The sequence below is a fragment of the Styela clava genome, chromosome 3 (genome assembly GCF_964204865.1).
Source record: "Styela clava chromosome 3, kaStyClav1.hap1.2, whole genome shotgun sequence".
Taxonomy (NCBI): Eukaryota; Metazoa; Chordata; class Ascidiacea; order Stolidobranchia; family Styelidae; genus Styela; species Styela clava.
This window is the reverse complement of record NC_135252.1, coordinates 17,850,768-17,873,269: the sequence shown is the minus strand read 5'-3', so window position 1 is coordinate 17,873,269 and position 22,502 is coordinate 17,850,768. Positions and strand designations below refer to the sequence as shown.

Sequence of the window (22,502 nt, the reverse complement as noted above, 5' to 3'; positions counted from 1 at the left end):
TTGTCACCCACACAAGCAAATATAAGAATTACAATCCAAAACATTGAATTTAAAAATAATATACACAATAGTAGTTACTGGTTCAATAATTTGCAAAAAGCTGAATTTTTAATGAAAACTGTTTTATGTGAACTATTTGATGTATAAGATGCCACATTCTGCAACAAGGAACTAAATAATCAAGGCCTTTAATGTTAAAGATACGAATCATAATATACAGAGAAACAACGCAGATCTTTGATTACTGTATATGAAAGTGTGGGAGTTATTTCGTGGGCAGCTTTAGTTCTAAAGGTGGCACATACTCGGTTCAATATGGCTTTTGAATATACAAAACTGCAACATAAAAAACAACAGAATAGTAAATTGATAAATGTTGAAACTAATTTTGAAGTAAAAAGAAGTAGGAATATGAATCCTCATGTTGCATTGTTCTGAAACTTCGTTCAAATTAATAGTAGCTCCGTAGCAAACATATACTAAACTTCATAAAGATATCTTCAAAGTGAAAGATTTCTCAGAAATTATCAATTCAGGTGAAAATAGCGTAAACTTCATCTTCAAATATGAAAATGTAAACAAATTCCTAAAATCATTTATAGCAAATATCTTTGGCTTTTAACACTAGAAAATCAAGCAAAAATTGAGAGATTATAAATTACTAATTATACTGCTCACAAATATTTATCATTCATTATTAAAGTTGTTATTATATTATTTTGGTGTAACAATAAGTTTTTATTATAAGATACAAGCATTGAACGTTAGCAATGGTAGTTCATAAAATATAGTTGAGTGCCCCGGCACTAATTTGAATATCAACAAATTCCAGTCAAAACATGAGTCCATATTCTAAAAATAGGAATTTCATCTCATAGGAGAAGAAAGTTAATAAGGCTACTTTATCATATGCTGAATCACAGCGTCCCGGCCTGATACCAGTCTATATCAAGTATGAGAACAATTAACCAATTATTTTGTACAGATTTATGAACTTAAGAAGCCGGAGTGAGTTGTATTCTAATGTCTAGTTCCCAGAAAATTACACATAAAAGGTAGCCCAAGTACAAAACTCTGATCAAACAAAACATATGACTGATACATAGATTTTTTACATCGAGTATTTATAGATTAGATGCATCTCTCAAACTCTAATCAGTTTATCGTAAGAAGTCGGTGTAATTATATGGTAATTTTAAAAAATCATAAATTATTTAGGAATTTGTCCCTTTCAGAAAAATTTGCTATTATAGAATTTTTCATCGTTACGTTACAAATTTGATTTAGATTAATAAAGGATTTTTTTTTGCAGAATCATGATTGCATATTACGAATATATTTTTACCGAATACATAAAAAAACATTCAATTTCAGGAAAAGCATCCAGCATATTTAATTTCAAACTTATTGCCATTCTTGAATTTTCGACATAATAAATATATCAATTAGCCTTAGAAAGATGTCAGTATCTGATGTGAAAGAGCAGATGTTTTGAAAGCACATTGAAACAATTTTCGGTATTTCCTATGAACATTCTGACAGATGTTTCTGTACAAACTGCAAGACATCCTTCATTTCTTGATCACTTGAAGAATGACCGAGATGTTTATAAGTATTGAATTGGACGGGTGGATCAGATTGCCCTGCAGCTTTTCTAGCTTTATGCAACACTTCATGAGTTATACTTCCAAATTTTATATTGACTATCGGATCTGCCTCTCCATGTCCCTGAAATATAGGGCAGGTTTGATTAACCAAGGAAAATTCATCTTGCGATTTCGAAAATTTTTCTCGAAGAGGAAGCCACGAACTGAGTAAAATTAAACCCCCTAGTGGTTCTTTGTGAGTTAATCCAGTATATAAAGCCAATGCTCCTCCCATTGAAAAACCTCCCAAAATTACACGATTGCTTGGTATTGAATATGCTTTTTGTTCTTTTTTAATCAACTCTCGAATACGTTCGGCCGATTTAGTGATACCAGCTTCATCTTCTTCTCCAGACATATCAAGAGATTTGATATCGAACCAGGACGGCATTCTCATCCCCATATTCAAACTAACAGGCATCTTCTCCGCATGTGGGAACACATACTTTACATTTTTTTGCCGAATTGTTTCGAAAAGGCTGCACCAGCCATCTCCTGTATCTCCTAATCCATGAAGAAAAATAACTAATCCAGTGGGCTTTCCAGTAGCGTTAACGACACACTCACCAGATGAAGAAGCCATTTGTGATAGGCTCGTACAACTTTGTCGTCCAGTAACAATGTTAAGCACGGTGAATTGTGCTATCAATGATCTCACGTTTAAAAATTTGCACATAAGCACATTAGATGATAACTCTTAATTTTACAATTTTTTTCTTAGTCTAAACAGGAATGAAAGCATGAATGTTATATAGGGTGGTGTAGCCAGTCTGCGGACGATTTCATTCAAACCCGCTATAAAACAAAAACCAATATTTCTCACCCGTTAATTTTTTCACCGTAGGTGATTAGGCACCGTAGGCATTTATTCTGCACGCTAAACTTCGAATTAACTTTCTATGACCAGGGGTTAAAGCTATACAAGCCACCAAAGTATGACACTCGGAAGACGTATTTGCGACCGAACGACCGAGGTGCGACCACGAATTTCAAGCCTTAAACATCGTTTCTGCTGCGGGTAGACTAGAGCATACGAAGCCATGCGTGAAAAAATTGGGCTTCTAATTGCATTTCTGACCGTCATATATTTTAAGAACACGGTTATTTCGAACAAAACTTGTCAAATTATAAACAAAGCACGGCATCACAGCAATCAAAGAGACAAAAACATGGTGGTCGCAAATTGGTCAACAAAGATATTATCGACGTATTGGAAATGCGCACCCCTCTATTCCCCCTCCTTCAAATGTAGAAACGCGAAACTTTAAAGATGGTTAAAAGAAACACAACTCAACCCACCTGCCAAGTTTCATCTTTTTATCTCTTATATTTGTATGGATTTTCAAGCTCTTAGTGTAATTTCGCAGAGCTACGAGAGATAAGTGGACGATAACGCGTGAGAAATATCGTCGCGGTTCGTTAATTTTTACGGCATTAATTTAATCGATGAAGTCGATGTCTGCAAATAGGTCGTGGCCGCAAAGTGGCTAAACCACCCTAGTCCATTATCTCATTTTCAGTCAAAAATGCATGTGTTTACCATAACATGTCTGAAGTGCAAACAGAAATTATTACATTACAGAAGAAATATAGGGTCTAGCTGCGTCTAGCTTTGTCAAATAAAATTGTTTTGAAAAATTAAACTGCACACCAGAAATAGAAAAACGAAGTAGGCTATGGTACCGTATATAAACCGTGCCATATCCACATACAGACATAAACTATATATATCTGTATATACAGATATAGCAGCTTATCGACAGCGTACAGGCGTAGGCCTATAAGGTAACTAGCCTAACTGTATAGGCTTAAACTTAACGACCCACAGCAGACGTAGCCTGCTGACGTTACTGCCTTAAGAGTACCGGTACCGTACCATACCGCTACCGGTACCGTCAGACCGTATAATCCAGGACGGTACATAGATACGGTAGATCTGGCGATCTACAGTGTATTATATTTTTTCTTTTTTTCCTATGTACCTACCTACAGTGTGCGGCTGCGTAAGTCTACTGAAGTTGTTGTAATTTGAAGAAGCTCCAGCATCGCCGAAAAGCAAACCCGACCATATGGCAAAACGATTCAGGCCTCGATATTTTGTTTTGGCAGAAATTTAAATTTGATATTATAATATAAAACTTTAATTATGTGTTGGACTACAAAACTTTATCAATTTATTTCAACACTTAGAATTATTATTACAATAACTAATAAAATATATAGAAATTCACTAATTTACGATTAGACTAATTGCAAACGTCTAAGAAAAACGGCAACTGTGGAAAAATTGGAAAATATTAGCTTTACTGTCATCTAGTGATCAATTACCAAAATACGAGATGCCACCAGTTGTCGCCATCGAACAATAAAATGCCATTCGGAGTATTTTCGCTACAGCTAATTTACAGCAGGAAGGTCAGTCATCTGCGATTTGGGCCCGTGGTTTTCGTCTAACTCTCTTAAATTCGCGTTCGTTTGAATTATTTATTTAATCAGGAAAAATGGTTGCTCCGTGGAGGCAAGCTGGGATGACGTGAGTATAAATTTTTGAGCGTCTCTTTTTCTCTATCTGAACAAAGCACACGGCTATGTAATGATAACAAACAAAGCCTGTTGCTGGTTTTTGACAAGGATTTGCGGATGCTTGTGCGTTTACTCTCGATCCCAAGATGTAGCGCACGCGCAACCATTCATTTTAACTACTCTGGCATAAAGTGAGACAATACAGAAAACTAAAGCACTTGAACCTCACAGGGCGAGCAAAACATGAAAAATAGGCACCTGGAATTTGCTCTGCTGCTGCATATTACTGTATTCAAGTGACAGCGAAGATATCTAAGTAGTTTCCACTGAAATTATAAGGTTTTATTTGTACAAGTCTGCCCAATGTGGGGTTCTGAGTTCTCATTTAAAAGTGAAGAGAATGATACAATAAGCTGCTGGAGATCACTGATGTGATGCTATTACAGTATTAACACAGTAATAAGATTAACGTTATCACAGAGATGACAAAGGCAAACCGTTTTCCTTAACTTTGGTGAACCTGAAAATTTGTAGTTGTAAACATGATAACATTTACAACTATGGTATAGTCTAAAATCGAGTCCTTCTTAATAAAAAAATTGATAAAAGAAAATAAATAAAACTGATTACAGATTCAGAAGAGTAAACAAAACCTTAGGTAAGGTTTAAAACGTACAAATTTTAGATCGGAAGGTGTTATTAAAAGTCTTCATTAAAATCAACTACTCATTATTTATGATTAACACTTGCTAGACATTTGGTTATTTGGTCATCTTATGAATATGTTATCTCAGGGTGGTCCAAAGCCAGGCCCGTTGGCTATTCTTGGCACTATCATGGACCGCAAACAATGCAAAGATAATTTTGAAATAACTTTGCCCCCGAAGCCGACATCCGTGGACCCCACCCTGTGTTATCTTCTAAGCCTACGTTTTTTGTTCTCAGCAAGAACAAGAACTTCTATATATAAAATAAAAATATATGGGCATCAACATTTATTGTGTTGTATTTGAATGAGTTCAACCATTACCAGCGATCCTGGAATCTAAATCTGATATGCTTATTTCGTCTAGATACATCCGATATTCATCAATATGCGCACGTGTTGTTCGGCAAGCATTGAAGCCAGAACTTCAAGAAGCAGCCCAACAACGATCATCAAAATCTGTCATCACTAAATATTGGCAAGATGGTAAACCAGTTGGTGAATTTAAAAGTAGGTTGACTTTGTTACTTTTACAATCTAGGTATTTTGTACTGGTTTGGCAGTAGAATTGCCATGTAAATCAAATTGTTTTTATTTTGTCCTATTTCTCCTGTTCATGTGGTTAAGTTAAGACAAGTTTATTTTTTCCTACCAGAAAATATCCAGCGTATACATTATTCGAAAAATTATATAACCTCGCAGTTTTTTTGGGGAGAGGAACCAGTGATGAACCAAGACTGGTCATTTAGCAGCGACATCTCAGGTTATTGTCCATGAATACCATATGATTCTGTGGTATTAGGTTAAGAGTGGAGAATTTCAATAAAAATAGGCTATATATAATGTATAGTCCACCAGAAAGCTAACAGAAATCCTCCTGTATTTTGTGCCTCTGTATTCTGCAATACCAAGCCTTGCCTATGATGATCAGCCTACATTGTTTGATACTTCTGTTTAGTTTTTAAACTGAGGTTGCAATGATTTTTATTTACTGTAAAGATCTGAGGTGATAAAAATGGGCATGAATGGATCATTTTGTGCAATTGGTATTATTGCGAAAAAAAGCTTATTTTACTACTAATTTACCTCAAATTTTAATACTCAATCATCACTACTGGGCTCCAAATCTTCCAACTAGTAGAGTTCACAGGTGCATTACATTCGGTCGAATTTGTGATGGCCATACTAGTCACTTCATCTTTGTATCCCTATATTTGTACAAAGCTCTCTTGTTATGAAGAATTCTACATTTTAATACAACCAATTAAGTTATATTATGTCCCAGAATAAGTATAAGTTTATTTCAACTCCATAATAGCTAAATGATTCTTGAAAATGACCTAACTTTGTTTTTTTTCTACTTTTCAGAATGATGATCTTGATCCGGATCCTCAATTTATAGTTTTTTTTTGAAATTGTATGGTGTTCCAATAAAATATTCCCAATATATTTGTGATCGTTGTTGCTATGTTTGTGATTTTCATTCGCCAGAGTCGACAGGTTAAATTTCATCTCAGTACAGAGTGGGTTAACAAACGAGATAAATACATACCGTATTTCCCGGCGAATAAGGCTACCCGCAAAAAGACGAGGCATGTTTTTAAGTCTGATAAAATGGGTTTTTGCATATAACCTGCGAATAAGTCGGGGTAGTAAGATCGCAACAACATCGGAATCTCAAATTACCATGCAAAGGCTTTTGAGCATTGGTTAAAATAGCCTATAATAACCTTTTCTCGCAGCGTGATATTCAATCCCTAACAACTACAGGAATTCAAACTGTCTTTAAATTTTAATCTAGGGTCCATCCTAAAAGTACATTACCTAATACATAAAAAGGGACAACAAAAAAACGAGATTATCGGTCAGGGACCAAAGACTTATGATCGAAAGTTAGGGGATCCCCCAAAACAGCGCTTTTACTCCATAGTGACACCTTGTGTCCCATCACTAGTTAATTAATACCTCGCTAATTATACGACATAATTCATCCAAAATCAATAGGCTTCTGGTACGGCATATGATGAGTGCACATGCAAAATCTGGAGCAGATTCAATCTCGCTTTCGTGAGATGTCAGACAAACAGACAAACAAATACCTATCAACATACTTACCGATTAAAATCGATAAGTAATGAAAATTATCATACTCGCCGAATAAGACGACCCCCCCCCCCCAAATCAGGCCAAAAATTTGGGTCTAGAAAAGCGACTTATTCGCCGGGAAATACGGTATATATAAATTGATGGGATTGGGCCAATCAGAACTTGTTGATTTGTATTGACAATTAAGAATTGATGGCTATGGCAACCAATAATATGCAGTGTTATCTGGAAATTGGGCGTAAATTTGTTACTCGCGTACAATAAGAATGGAATGAATCAAGAATAAATGATTTACCTTCGCCACACCCTTTCTCCTATTCTTGGTTTCTCCTTCTTTTGGCTCTCTGTGGACCACTCACGCCAAAGCTCGATTAATAAGAATGGAATGAATGAATCAAAGATGAATAAATATACCTCCCTACTAGAGCTCGACCGATATCACTTTTTGGCACCGATACCGATAACGATATATCGGCCAACTAGTGACCGATAACCGATATCGACATACCGATATCTACAACCTGAACCCGCAGTAAATACAAATAGAAAGAAACATTCAGTTTCAGTCAAAAAATAAAGCAGTCCTACACAGTGCTTGCATCATTAATAAAAGTTTCACAGCAAATAATAAGAACACACATTAATGCACAAAAGAAAAAAGGCAGTGGCTTGCACGTAATTTACGGAATTATTTCGAGTTCGGAAGGGAAGTTACAAATTACGTAAAGTCGTAATTATTGGTCGAGCGCTTTCGCATTTGAAACGTGCTCCTTCCAAGCAGTCAATTCCGTCGATTGTAAAAAATTAAAAGTTTAACACGTAGAAGAAGTTAAAGAGTTCCGGTATTCGCAGCCGTTTTGAGCCGGCATGACGCGTTGCCACCCCGTTTGAGCGTTTGGTTTCACGGTCAAAACGATATTATTATAAGCGTTATCACTGTAATACAATTAACACCGACAGACTTTTTTGTGTCCACGATTTGGTATCTTTTTTATTCGGCGCTGATAATGATAAATAGGAATGTGTGATAGTTGATTGTAATTCCGGAAGGCGTATTTTTTTTCTCTCCGTGAAACAGACATGAAACGAATTTTACCGCCGCTATAAGCGCTCAAAAGGAGAGAAGGCTAGGCTACTTTCTTTTCCCGACTCAATCACTTTAATTAATACAAATCACAGCGCATTAAAAAACAAAATAAAATTTATTAGCATTAATTTACAACGAGTTACAGGTAAGAATTTATCGCCGGCTAAATAATTAATATTTAATCTAAATTTATCGCAAATAATGTTATAACATTTAGGCCGCGAAATGATTTGATATAAAATGAAGCTTGGTAATCGGAATATCGTCAATAATTCAGCATCAATAATTATTATAAATTGCTAACTAGGTAGCAAAGTCGGATAATGTAAAAAACGGAGCAATAACAAGTCTTCGTCGCGAGGCAAGCGCAGGTATAATTAAACGAGAGAATAAGCTTGTCGTTGATTAATAACTTAAAAACCCGAAATTTTTATTCAATACGAAAGTCGATTTTAAAAAAGGCAACTATCGTTTCATAAATATACGTATACCAGTGTCGGTAATGATAAAATTGATCGCATAAAATTGAGACGGTTAATTTGCGAAGGTGATAAAGAAAATCAAAGCCAACACAATAGAACAAGATAAAAATCAGAATAAATTTAATTTGAATTCACTCCTTGGTATTTGTCTTTAACATCTGTCGCCGGCGTGTAGTACTGTCGGTAATATGAAAACCAAACTTCGATGTCCCATTCGGAAAAGAAGTGGATTCAAATGGTTTTTATGATAGGTTTAAACGTGTGAAAAAATATCGCAATTACAGGGTCATTACGTAATCAATTTTTCCGTAATTACGGAATTGATTTTTGTCGATTACGTGCAAGCCTAGTGGGGACGCAAGATATTCGAAGGCGAGGATTTTGCGCCGCACGAAGAGATAAAAGAGAGAGAGAAATATAGAAGAGAACTCTCTGTTCATTGAAAGGCAAAATGAGAGAAGCCAAAAAAAGAAAACGCTCGGCCGCAGATATTTCCCGGGGAAAAATACTCATTTTTTAGAACGTGGAAAAGCGACTAACGCTGATATATATCGGCCGGTTGGGCCGATATGATATATCGGCAAACACGCAATATCGGCCCGATATATCGGTTGGCCGATATATCGGTCGAGCTCTACTCCCTACACACACCCTTTTTCTCTTTTTGGTTATTCTTCCTTTGGATTCGATTCCTTGCACCTTCTTGGTTACAAAAGCAAAATATTACCTGCCATTGCTTTTCAATTTGCTGTCGCGGTAACGGCAGCTCGTCATTGGTAACGGCAGCTTGTTATTGGTCTCTGGCAGCTAAAAAGTCAGTCGCCATCATTGAGGTTATATACACCTCGATGGTCGCCATAGGTTTGGCCGTAGCGGCCATGGTATGGAAATACTGCCATGGTTTTGCGGCAGCTGCAGACGCCACAGAATACTTGGAACTGCACTTGCCCGTGCGCGCTCATGGTCATCTTCCTTGCTCCGTGAGTGACTCACTTACACTGACTAGCTCCCTGAACCGCCTCAATTGCTTCGACCTTCTGACTAGTAACTATCCTTCCTACGATCTTTCGCTTTTATATTGCGGGATTCGACTTGGCTTCGTGTATAACCACGCTTCCTTTACCACACCGACGACTATCACTAAGATCAAAAACGTGCTTAATCAACAGATAAATTAACGCTACGAATTGATTAGGCTACTTAGTACGAACAATACTGCAAAAACACGCCCCGTTGTTTCTAGCACGTGCAGCACGTGTATTCGTACCTGCATGTAAGGCTGGACGATTCTTAAATATTATGTTTGCGATGGCCATTAAAATCGTTTGGTTTTGTGCCAAAAATACGATTGCCCTTTTTCGATTGTTCATTATCACTCCCCATCGAACCCTAACTTACTTTTACAAAACTGACAATGATGCTACTTTTTCCTATGAAGACGTCTCTTCTTTTGGTCAGGTGCGCGGTGTTAAAATAAAATAGGAGAATAGGATTTTAATATTTATTTGAGGGGTGCGGAAAGCCTATGAGTCGGCTTAATTTCTCGTCCAGTTACATGCCCGGGTATAGGCTTAGTAAGCCAGTTATTTGTTCCGATGGCATGGATTGTTCTTGTTGGCGCACATATTTAATAGAATGAGATAGAGCAGAGCTTAATTTTATTTGTCGATTAGAAATCATGAAAATAGTACAGAAATAAATGTAAAAGTTTGTTGATACAATCTGTGGAAACGATACGACCGAGATATTGCCAATTACCTACCACTCAGTTTAAAACAGTCACAAAACCAGCGCTTGGGGTGTTGCTTTGCGTAAGATCGACAGAACCGATGCACCAGTCGAATTGTATAAGCAATTTTAATCAATGTTTTCTTCGTCGTCACATGTCGGCTGCGCCGACTTGGCGTAAACAATGACGTTACGCAATTACTTCGTTACTCAGCGACGTTACGCAATTACGTCGCCAAGTAGCAGCCTGACGTTCCTTACGAAAAACACATATTGCTTTCCCTCGCAAGTGTTCAACATCATTTAACGAAGGTCATACGTTTACTGCGGCATACAAGCGAATTTACGCATTGCGTTTAGCCTCAAAATTTGTCTGACTAAAAATACACAAAATATATATATATATATATACAGTGTTGTTAACGTTCGATTGCATAAAAATGTGAAAAGCAGGAAAGGCAAAAATTACAGATTTCTAAAGGAGATGATGTTTGAACTGCTATTGTGATGCCTGTTCACACTAAGCCGAATGTTTAAATTCATGCGTTTTACATTGTTCAGAAGCTGGTGAAATTCTGGATTTTTCACGAAAAAGATTTGCTTGTTCCAACAGTTGCCATAAAAATTATGAAATTTAAATGGTCTTATGGCTCACACATTGTGCGGATTTATGAATTTCATCAAAACTTACAGTTGTATGCTGCTCATGTACACAATTTAATGACCAGTCGCCGCAAGTGGTGTTACAGCTCTTCCTAACTTTTCGACAGGATATTTCGATTCTTTTGCGCCGGAAAATGTAAAGTATTTACCAAGTGATCTACTGACGCCACCTTTTCTTCCACGTTCTCGTTTTAGGCAGGCCATTTCGTTATATATATAATCAGATAACAAACGTACATATCATGGCCTTTATTTTTTAGCATTCATTACCTAGGCTATGTCCGATCAAGATTCGTTCGAATATATAGTTTTTAAAACCGCGGCACATCCCCTGAAAGGTAATTTTGTATCCTTTTCAAAATTATACAACTTATGGCAAATTTAGATGAAGAAATCCATAAATAAAATGCCAAATCTTACTCGAATACAAAAAAATCAGTAGATGTGACTAAAAATGAGTTTACACATATCATCAAACTTTCTGGTGTAAATAGATGACTAAATAAGCTTTCACGTGAGATATTTCAGACCACCCAATAAGTAATAGTTTAGAAGTTACATTGATTTAAAACAGCGTTTCCCAACCTTTTTGGTCGCGGACTATTTTCTCACCGGCAAAAACCTTTGCGGACTCAAGGTGCGTTTATTGCAACCGTACTCTGTGTAAAGCAGCAATAAAACCAAACACAACAAAATTTTAACGAATTTCAGAATCGGAAATTCGCCGCAATTACGCGTTCGTTAAAAGAGCCGACTTTTTTAGTGTATAATGGCTTTTTCTGTCGCACAATATTCAGTCCATGACAACGATGAGAATTTAGAATGTCTTTCTATTTTAATCTAATTGTGTTCATGATAACTCGCGGCTGCGTCGACTTACGACAAGATGAAAGCATTGCTTCATTAAAATGCCACGGCAATCTGCGTACATAATAATGTAAGAATATATTGTCCTTGGTACATATTTTTCGCGATCTTGCGAATTTGTTATCGCCGTTATAAAAATTCGACTATCTGCTAAGGACAACTTGACTTAGTACTTATTAAAAATATTTTTAAAGTATATTAGTAAATCAAAAATACATATTCTTCACCTTGCTTTATTATTAATTTAATTGTGATCATTTAATCTGCGGTTGTGTTGACTGTTGACGAAATAAAAGAAATACGGTACTCCTGAAGTAAGCGCACCAAGATGTCGAATAACCTGAACCCTAACCTGAGTTCACGTTGTGCGCCATCTTGGTGCGCATACTTCAGGAGGTCCAGAAATACTACTCAGAAAATATCATTACTATACGTGGACACAAAAATGCGTGGTAAAGTGCCCGATTATATTTTGTTTTGATTACTTATGTATTTTTGTGAATTCGACAAATCTGAGCTGTTCGTATAGAACACTTAAGCCGTTTCAGTACTGTACGTACCAACGTGGAGGCAGTAAAGCAAAGAAACCTAAGGGAAAATGACCTGGTACGTATACTACGGTAGCACCCCAAATTTCGCGAATTTGTCTAAAAAAAAAGTGTTTTTAATCATCATTCAACCATCATAAAACAAAACTTATGGTGTTCTCCGTTTTATTTTTAGTATTTTGTATTGCCGCTTTTCAATTTAGAAAATCTGGGTTGCCTCCATTGACACAAACCAGAAAAAAAAATTATTCGAACTCGCGAGAAACACCACACTTATGTATCTATCGACGCGTGTGCCGACTAGTGTTTCAATATCCGCAAGTGAGTTGTGAATTCCAATTAAGCGACGCGCAAGTGACCTGTTACCAAATTTTCGAATATTAAATTGCTATTCTAATAGTTGAATATCCGAATATAGGCCCAACCCTACTTAGTAACCAGTAATTATTGACTCGATTAATTTTATGTGAATAAACTTGCTTTTTGTGTTTTATGTAAATTCTAACGTAAATCGTAACTTGGCTGATAGTTGTGTATCGCAAAAACGTTTGCGGCCCGCAGTGAATTTCTGGCTCGTTGCAGACTCATTCAAACTCTCCGCGGACTCATTTGAGACCGCGGACTCGGGTTGGGAAACACTGATTTAAAATAACGAATATCACGAATTTTGAAATTGTCGAACTCGTTGTGGACGATCGACACCGTGGAAGTTCAGGGTGAGAGAGTAGCATCGTTCTGGTTCTGGGAACTTAAATATGATAGTTAAACTCTTATCTGTGAACCATGATTTTTGAACACGAACTACCGCTGAAAGCACTACTGGGAAAGACACAGGCGCACATCCATTTACATAAGTTTTTATCATACAAACGGCTAATTAAGCACCGAAATTCGACTAGGGCTCGAATGACTTCATTGACTTGAATATCATCAATGGTGGTTAACTTATACATCTTTATCTGTATTTGTCGTGCATTGGAATATTGCCAGATTAAGTCGTACGGATGTTTTGCCGACCCTTTGCCCCCAAAAAATTCTCTTTATACTTTACTATTGCATAATTTTGAATGCTTATTTTGCGGGTGTTTTGAGAGTTGATGCTCACAAACTTTAGTAGTCGTGCATTGGAATAGAGCCAAATCAGGTCGTACGGATGGTTCCCCGACAATTTGTTAGGTTATTCTTATTGTTAACTTTTTACTGGTTGGTCATTGTTATGGAAATAAACAAAGAAATGGATGCTCGGGGAAACATCTATTGGCGTTCGAGTGTTTTTTTTGAGAAAATTTACGTCATTTTGCTATGTCCTTTTACGATATTATTGCGAAAATGCGCGAGCGCCAAGTATCGGAGAACAGTCGAGCTTTATCGAAATCTTAGATATACCGGCAGCGGTGGTTAAACACGAGGTATGACGAAGTAGGAAGGAAAACTATGTCACCTAATAAAATAAATCAAACTATAATATATGCAATAAATTTTGACTCTTAAATCATAACAGCCGAGAAAACTTTCGATAAAAGACTAAAATGCCTTTTCAGCGTCCCAGAATTTTTGTCATGTCAACCCCGGCATTAGGGCCCGAAAAATGTGTTTAAATTTCCGGATCGGATTTTCGGAAAGGATTTCGTTTTGGAAATACATTTTTTCGAATGTCAACAGCGTAAGCTGAATCCGAATACCTCTATAAATACTACTGCAGAGAGTTACGGAAGCACTAACTAGGACAAGGCTGCTCGGCCCGTGGGCCGCATGCAACCAGCCGGACTGTTTTTTGTGACCCGTTTCATAAAGTTTTGTTTAACTTTTTAAGACTTTATAAATTTTTACTATGTTATAAGTATTTTCCGTGATTTTGGTATGATTATTCCTGCCATCTATCTACATCCAAATGTCGGTTCTTACTATCACGTATGTGTCAAGTCTTGCGCCCTGGAGGACATAGACGTTAGTTCTGTTCGGCGAACTCGAAAGATATTGTGCGATCATTGGGGACGAACTGAGCTGAGCGCAATTATGGGAATGAATTTGAAGCCTAAATTTGCAAATTAATCTCATTCTGATTGCTTTCTTTCGTGTCGGCTTTGTTCGTCTTTATCGCCAACGTAAAATAAGAAGTCAACAATATTTTTGATCCCGGCTCCGGGGCTCGTTGTCCTTTTGTGTTTGTATTTTTGTTTATGTTATGTTTGCGTTAAATAAGATTTCGGAAATGTCGTTACTGCGCAACCGTCAATAATTCTGATAAAATAGACTTAATGGCATTGCTACATATTCAAATTAGAACATGTAGTCGTCCCGAAATCCTTTTAATGTTTCTTTATTAAATACTTGTATATCTGGACTTTTCAAATTTACCGAAACGACCCACTAAAACTTGATATTCCCGCGACATTGGCGGTTATTATGCTCATTTAAACATTGAGACAGTAGCATATCCACTGAAAATGAATGAATAAAAACACTATGATGCAAATATTACATTCAATTTTGACGTCTGTGTTTGTTAGTGAAAACTGTGTGTAGATCCTCGTGGGGTCGACAGAAACCCGTAAGTGTGTTGTGTAACGATCGATTGGACGCCACGCGAGTGTCATGTCCAAGCCCCGTGTTACCAGATATTCGAATAGTAAACTGCTCTTCTAATACTCGACTTTATATTCGAATATTTTGCCAGCACTACTCATTACCCATTAAGTAATTAACTTGATTGATTTTATGTTAATAAACTTGCCTTCTGTGTATTATGTAAATTATACCGAAATCAGGACTTAGCTCGTATTAAAGTTTCGTACAAACGTTTGCAGTCCGCAACGAAATCCGATTTGGCTATGGATTTAAATTTGGCAAAAAAAAAAAAAAAGAATTTCGTCATGTTAAAGTGGCCCGCGAGACGAAAAAGGTTGGGCAGGCCGGGACTAGGAGCTCACCGTTGTTTGAAATTTTCACAGCCTTCTCCAAGAACAAGGGGCCAAACATAATGCTTCAGGCCACATAACCGGTCTAAATGTATTCTCGACAAGATTACAGGTTGCAAAGAGGCTGAATATTCCCAACCATGGAAAACCGGTTTCTTAGGTCAAAAAATCCCCTTTCGAACCCTACACATAGACAAAAACCAAATAATTCAAAACCCAAGACACAGATTCCCCCTCAGCCTTAGTCTCCTCGCTCACACAATACCAAAAAATATCACTCCATGCTCAAAAAGGCGGTATTCGAGGTGATTTTTTATTTATTTGAACGTTTGGAATCGCGACCTCGTCCTAGAATTTAAAAACAAAAGAATAAGCTTGAAAAAGCAGTCGCACAGTAGTAATCGAAGTAACAAAATAGATGTTGGTCATAATAAGAACCAAGAATTTTCCTATTTATAAGCAGATACAAAAATCAGGGATTAATTACATTCCATCATTCACCCTAAAGTTTCAAAACAAGAAATCAAAATTGGTACATCAATCATACCATCTATGTATAAGAAGTCAAAAGCATGATTCGTGCCTAAACCAATCAAACTCTGATACAAAGAAGTGATTATTTTTATTGGGGGTCGATCTGTAAAATACAGAGGACCCAACTAGTATGAATGTAACACAAAATATGTAGGATATATTAAGAGGGGAATTCTTAAGCAGAAATTTATTTCTGAAAATTACTCATTTTCAAATCAGTGAATCTAAAGAATCTGCATGTAATTATCGGAATTTTCTATTTGAACAAACTCGAATGACTCTGAAACTATGTAATTTATCAAAGGATTTAACTTCGACTATTCGGACACTAAATAATCAACTCGACACAAAAACTTTGATGTCGCACCATCTCATAGTACCGTATTACACATACCAAAGCCAGAGATTGGAGGACACCATTCAGCCCCATCTTCATTCTACATAAAAAATCGAGATAACATTCCCCTTCATTTGCCTGTCATCACAGAGTCTCGTGTTGCTTCCCAGCTACTCTTATCTTTCAATCATTATAATACACAACCAAACAACAGACCTTCTTTTGACTTTTCTCAGAACCGCGGACTTCGTCTTTTCGGTGAAGCTGATCGTGTCTTGTCAGTGAACTTTGCATAGGTGTTATAACATGGCAGTTTAGATTGAGGTTGATTAATTATCTGAGCGATTGTCGGTTGGTCTCTGTGCAGTGGACGTCGTATGCTGATTTTGAGTGGCAGAACAACTGGCATAACGGAGGGGGCTTGACTGAATTTTTGCACCATAACTTCACTTGTGGGTTCGTAAGAACGTGCCGAGTATGCACATAATTTAACAGGAGTACATTTTCGCCTTCGGCGTCTTGTTACTGTTGTCGGCTCTGTAAGCACCGGAGGTGACACCATGGCAGGTGCTTGAACATCGTCATCCATATTGGGGGCATTTCCAGTAACAAAGTCACCCACACGGTTTTCTCGGTTAGGAACCTGCCCCGCTTGAGTTTTTGCATTTGTCATTTGCACAAATCGCAAATTGTTCAATTTTGACGAATTGTAGACATCCCTTTTTCCTTTTTTAAATGCATTACTCAAACATTCCTCAATTTTATCATCCTGCGGTCGTTTTCTAGATCCAGATTTCTTATTATTTTTAGTTCGAAAAGCTTGTTTATTCCATTTCATTCCCATAAATGTATCTTCTGAAGATACTGAATTGGTAGAATTAGAATCCGAATCGTAACTCCCGCACTCGCTTATTGATGGAATATATTCATAGTCGCTGAGTGGTGACGGATCCCGCTTATTCACTGAACTCTCAACTGAGGGAGATTTATCTTTCGATCGTCGCAACCTGTTCAATCGCTTGTCTGTTTCCCGGAGTCCGTACTTGCTTGAAAATATCTTATGAGGACTATTGCTGGTCTTAGATGTTTTGAACGCACCAGTTTTACGCCTTTGGAAAAAAAGAAAATCAATAATGAAAATATATTATCCAAAATGTGATGGAATGTCATGAATTACATGGAACAAAGAAAACACAGAACAATAAAAGGAACAAAAATATATTGGCAAATTGATTTATTTATTTTGCATTAAGCACATTTATATAGACTGTAATTCAAGATATTTTTTTGATTTAATAAGTTCAGGTTAATGAAAAAAAACGGCGCTCCAGAAGTGTGTGTACCAATATGGAGGTAACTAATTTTGTTCGCCTCCTCTACATCAAGTTGTGTAAAGGGACTGAAACCTATGTATATCCACTTGGCTAACACAGACAGTCGCCGACTCGTAATAGAACTAAAATAGGGAAAATCGGAATAAAATTATGGCCTAACCCTAACCTACTACGGGAGTACCAAAAAAAAAGTGCATGGATATTTGACAAATATAATAAAAAAAGATTGCGCAACAGAAGCAATAAACTGATGCCCCGACAAAAATTACTTGTTACTAACCTCTCGCATGTTTCACATTCACAGAGGCAATTTCTTTCACCGAAATAAGAATCCCCATAATAACAAGTTATTTCTTCACCACATTCTATATCTCTTAATGCTTTTATACAAGCAGTATCACGGCCGGTTGGAACAAAGCAGCAGTTTGGTCGACAATCTGCAACAAATAGAAATTGGAAGTTAAATTAGCTTTTTTAGCTATGTTTCTCCACTATGACGGTGTCACAATAATCAAGTCTCGATTTAAAATTATTCTCCCAGACCCTGCTTAGTATTGAATGAAACAGCATGACTTTAGACATCGCCATGGGTTATCCTGCATGGATAACAAAGATGAAGCTCAGACGCGTAGACTTCACCTATTTGCGACATATATGGATTTTAGAGCTTTTCATTTTGCACACAAGATGTTTTCTTTCCCTCAATCCCAATAAGTTGTTGAATAACCAGTGATATGTAAGAAGATGTTTTTTTGGAAAGATCAAAGATAGTTTGGCATCACACTCTTAACTGTGAACTCACAAATGATATCATATATCACTGGTACAGCAAGACTTGAGTTGTATTTAATTTTTTGTTTTTAATTTATTTAGATTTGAAACATTTTCCACCTACCATGATTTATAAACGATGCAGGTCCCAGCCAGAGTTGTGCACAATTTTTTCTTGTCGAATACATGACACTGAAATCGTTTTCACCAGGTGTTAATAGATGTGCCTCTTCCTCCCTTGTCAACTCCGCAATACAACCGATTAACATCAAAATTTTATCATTTTTTGACCTGAATAGGATTTTGAATAGGATATAAAAGCGAGGATAGAATTAGATATGTAAATAAACTAAAATCTCTAGTACGAAATATAAAATTTAGATAACACTTTTACCACGAATTTTGCTATTTACTTCATATTTGTAATAGTGATAGGCGAGATGAATAGGATAAATTAACAAAAGTGTCACATAAAAATATATATAATGAATAAAATTTAAGATTAAAAACTGAATAAATACAATCAAGAATCACACGAAATGGCAGAAAGTGAAAGCAAAACAATGCCTCACTGCTACATTAATGATTAACAACCGTTTTAGATACGTCAGCACCGGAGAAACCAATGATTTTCACTTTCTATGTTAAAAGAGCAAACATAACCACTCGAAAAAAAATATATCCTTTGTTACTTATCTTCGCAAGTGTTTGATTAGGTTCCCATAAAAGGTAGACAAAGAAATTCAATAACCATGAATAATACAGGTGTCGAAGAAAAAATGAAATATAAATTCAAGGTAGTACGAACGCTGTGCAGGTTTTTAAAATTACATTTAATTAATAATAGCAAACTTTGACAATAACTCACCACTCTTGTGTTGCCACAATTTTAGCTCCAACTCCCTCAAAGGAATACCTTGTGCATCGTTCTATTGCATAACCACAGTCAGGATCAAACATTGCCAAATATCGTACCAGATGAGCTTTGAAAGCCTAACAAAGATAAGAGATTTATAAGAACTACACATTAACCGATATTATGAATCATGGTGACCCAAGCAAATTTAAAAATATCAGGAAATCAAGAAAATTTTTAATTTATAAAATTGTGATGTTGTCGGGATGGTACCAAAGTCGAAATGTATAATAAATTTTAACAGCGTTCCGTTCCGACATTTAACATGTATGAGTGTGTGTGGGTGTAATAGGAGACACACTGAATTTATCAAAGTTTACAAATTTAGGCGTTGATTAATAAATTGCAATTATATAACTAAATCTATTCACCATTTTCTGTTGTATTGTTTTATTGAGGAAGTGCAATCTAATCCAATCCCTGCTTTGTAATAAATATAAAGCTTCTTCATAGTCCACCGTTTTTTTAAAGCGTTCGACTATTTGATGAAGTTCTATGGATCGACCTTTCATAGGCCTGAACCTGAAAAGAATTTACATTCACATAATCCAGTTATGGAGACATTTACAAACTTGCAAAAGCTTGCTGAACGAATTCATCATACGGCTCAATACACAATACTCAACCGTATTTCTTCCTCAAAGTCGCATCATATAGTTGGCAAATTTATTGTAAAACATTTTCTTCCTATAATATATTCAAACACAAGCTGAGGGTTTCAGACAGAGTAGAATGTTGAATTTGGTAGAAAAAAAACATTCAAAAATATTACAACAGGGTTCATTTGAAGCGAGTCTCTAATCATGATTTGAAGAAATATTCACCAACTCAATTCAACAAAAAGACACAGGAGTTTAAAAATCAAAAATCTATATTTTTCTCATCTTGATCAAACAGATTACTCAATCTTTGTGTATTGTGTTAAAGCGCTTGAAATTGACACAATATTCTTTAAATTGCAAGCATACTTCACATGTATAACCATCTCTTTAACTTTTTAAGGCTGTAAGGAAATTTCAATTCCACCTAAACCAATTGTCTTTGCTTTACCTTATGTTCATTTTATGTGTTGTAAATCCAAGATATGAATCCAATACTAGTGAAGATGCCAAATCGTCAAATTCACAAAGTTCTTTTGAAGTCATACTTATATTGTTTCGTGGCCCTGATCGCAGTTTTGCAGTACATACTGCCCACGATGACGCCACCATCGTCAATGTTAAATAAACAAATAATTTATGGAACTCTGATAATGAAAAACATAGCAAATATTTTATAATGACGGTATCAATAACTTTAACAAATTTGATAAGAAATGAAATCATGCCGTTTATTAGCATATTACCTATGAAAATAATGGCAATTGGTTAACCGGTCCAAAGAATAAAACATGATCGCCGAATGCTGAGAGGGTTCTCTGCCTCAAATTTTATAGAGAATGAATGCATGAAGATATACGAGTACCTAATTGCTGATCAATTAACCTTTTCACCAGCCATTTTCTTATATCAGAATTCTCTAAAAGATAAATCACATTTTGCATTTTCTAGAACATGCATTTTAACTTGAGGCATTGACTTAAAAAATTTGGTTCAAACAACAGTCAGAGCAGGAAACGTAGACTGAAAACTGTAAATTTTTGTGGGAGGAACAACCTAAATCACTTACGGTAATTATCTATGGCACGAGGGCAAGTAAAAACGCAGTTTTGAAAATTGCAGCCAGGGATGACCAATACCTAATAATTCACTATTTCGAATACATTCAAAATTATTTTTTTTTCGAATATGAAATATTGAACATATTATAAAATTAAATGATAGCACTTCGTAGTGTATGAAGGAATTTGCATACAATATACAATGGAATAACTAATGCCTCCCAAGAAGATACCGAACAATCAAAGTTCCAATTATATTTTGTCATCTCAACATGTCACAAAGCGCAGAAAATCGTTATTATTCAAAATTACCTGAAAAAGTATGAATACTCTGATATTCAAATTGTTTTAGACAACCCTGATTGCAGCATGTGTACCAGTAACGAACTGATCAAGGAGATAAAATAGTGGAATTGCATTATAAGTGTTAGATGGGCGATCATCTTATTATAAGTACATCCTAAAAGAATTTGATGCTATAAACACCAGTTTACCAACTTTGCACTTTGGATTGAATTTTTTAAACATTTGATTTAAACTGTATTAGGATATTTGTCCGTCCCCATTTGTCCTACACTACGGTTTCATTAGATACAGTAGCAGTCATATCATTTAGTCATATCCAGCATATCATTTTGATATTTCAGTTATTTGACTTACAAATTTTTTTAGAAAGATTGGGTATCCCAGCAATGCTGAAATGAGAATATCGGTCTGAGACCGAAGACTTAACGATCGAAAATGCGGTTTCGATTCATGATTCGATAGTGACACCGTGTGCCCCATCACTAATTAATTAATAACTCGCTAATTATACGACATAATTCATCCAAAATCGATAGGCTTCTGGACCGAGATATGATGAATGCACATGCAAAATTTGGAGCAGATTCGACCACGCCTTCGTGAGATATCACGTGCATCTAACAGACAAACAAATGCCTATCAACATACTTACCGATCTAAAGATCGATAAGTAATAACCGTTACTGTAGCTAGCAAGTGTAGTTTTAGGTATTTCGTGGCGTCTGAAGCAGTCGCAAAACCATGGCCAAATTCATTGCGACCTTTTAGCTGCCACAAACCAACGGCAAGCTGCCGTCCAGACTGGATTCCATGGCAGATGCACGCCCGAGGGCGCTAGCGCTCCACAAAAATGCACGCGAGCGAATTCAATTTTGCACGCCGAAAATTTGCAATTGCTCGCCAATGTAAATCGGTTTAAATAGTTTTTAAATCAATAATCTAGTAATATAAAGATGCCAAAAAATTATAACTTCACAATTGTCGACTAATACTTGCTTGCAAGATTTGGCCTGATCGAAAAATGCGAAGCAAAAATCACCATATCGTGTTGAATGATAGGAATCCCGTGAGAAAAATCGCCTCCTCACCGACGCTGGCCAGTTATGGCTCTGATTCAGCGTATTTTTAATACAATAATTTTACACGGATGTACTGAACAGTACCGGTATCTAAAGTCGCACAAACACTCTCAAAATTAGTGACAAAATATAGAAATGATGTTTTGGGGGTCAAAGGTCAAACGTCCATTTTTGCTATGATCCAACTTATTTTTACGCGGATGTATTGAGAGGTATCTTCAGATCTTAGTTCGAAATCAGTTTAGCGGGCGCAGTTGTTTTGCACGCCGTGAGCTATAATTGCACGCCAGA

The 22,502-nt window shown here is 36.3% G+C and overlaps 3 protein-coding genes across 4 annotated transcripts; 1 reads left to right on the top strand and 2 right to left on the bottom strand.

Annotated features, from left to right (window-relative positions):
- Positions 1-1,268: 1,268 nt before the first annotated feature.
- On the bottom strand, positions 1,269-2,402 carry LOC120343509 (acyl-protein thioesterase 1-like). The gene has a single exon (XM_039412712.2). The coding sequence runs from the start codon at positions 2,320-2,322 to the stop codon at positions 1,525-1,527; it is 798 nt and encodes a 265-aa protein (XP_039268646.2). The 5' UTR covers positions 2,323-2,402; the 3' UTR covers positions 1,269-1,524.
- Positions 2,403-4,017: 1,615 nt separating this feature from the next.
- On the top strand, positions 4,018-6,324 carry LOC120343510 (ATP synthase subunit epsilon-like protein, mitochondrial). Of its 2 annotated transcripts, none has more exons than XM_078110952.1 (3): positions 4,018-4,179; positions 5,243-5,385; positions 6,244-6,324. In XM_078110952.1, the coding sequence occupies exons 1-3, from the start codon at positions 4,148-4,150 to the stop codon at positions 6,246-6,248; spliced, it is 180 nt and encodes a 59-aa protein (XP_077967078.1). In that variant the 5' UTR covers positions 4,018-4,147; the 3' UTR covers positions 6,249-6,324. The 2 variants fall into 2 exon arrangements, with proteins under 2 accessions (XP_077967078.1, XP_039268647.2); XM_039412713.2 differs by having other exon boundaries at positions 5,531-6,324.
- A 9,238-nt stretch (positions 6,325-15,562) lies between these two features.
- Positions 15,563-20,427, bottom strand: LOC120342400 (histone-lysine N-methyltransferase KMT5B-like). Its single transcript, XM_039411214.2, has 6 exons — positions 20,217-20,427; positions 19,538-19,688; positions 19,119-19,243; positions 18,375-18,541; positions 17,760-17,916; positions 15,563-17,254 (listed from the first exon to the last, which is right to left on the bottom strand). Exons 1-6 carry the CDS (start codon positions 20,375-20,377, stop codon positions 16,378-16,380), a joined length of 1,638 nt encoding a protein of 545 aa, XP_039267148.2. The 5' UTR covers positions 20,378-20,427; the 3' UTR covers positions 15,563-16,377.
- Between the last annotated feature and the right edge of the window lie 2,075 nt (positions 20,428-22,502).

What these genes read in the sequence shown, in the direction of transcription:
- LOC120343509 (XM_039412712.2), bottom strand. Translation starts at nt 2,322, where the DNA reads ATGTGCAAATTTTTAAACGTGAGATCATTGATAGCACAATTCACCGTG.
- LOC120343510 (XM_039412713.2), top strand. Translation starts at nt 4,148, where the DNA reads ATGGTTGCTCCGTGGAGGCAAGCTGGGATGAC. An exon ending in TGGAGGCAAGCTGGGATGAC is followed by an intron (nt 4,180 to 5,242) that starts GTGAGTATAAAT and finishes TATTTCGTCTAG; the next exon opens with ATACATCCGATATTCATCAA. An exon ending in ACCAGTTGGTGAATTTAAAA is followed by an intron (nt 5,386 to 5,530) that starts GTAGGTTGACTT and finishes TTTTCCTACCAG; the next exon opens with AAAATATCCAGCGTATACAT.
- LOC120342400 (XM_039411214.2), bottom strand. Translation starts at nt 20,377, where the DNA reads ATGGTGGCGTCATCGTGGGCAGTATGTACTGCAAAACTGCGATCAGGG. An exon ending in ACACATAAAATGAACATAAG is followed by an intron (nt 19,689 to 20,216) that starts GTAAAGCAAAGA and finishes AATTCTTTTCAG; the next exon opens with GTTCAGGCCTATGAAAGGTC. An exon ending in ATTGTGGCAACACAAGAGTG is followed by an intron (nt 18,542 to 19,118) that starts GTGAGTTATTGT and finishes AATCCTATTCAG; the next exon opens with GTCAAAAAATGATAAAATTT.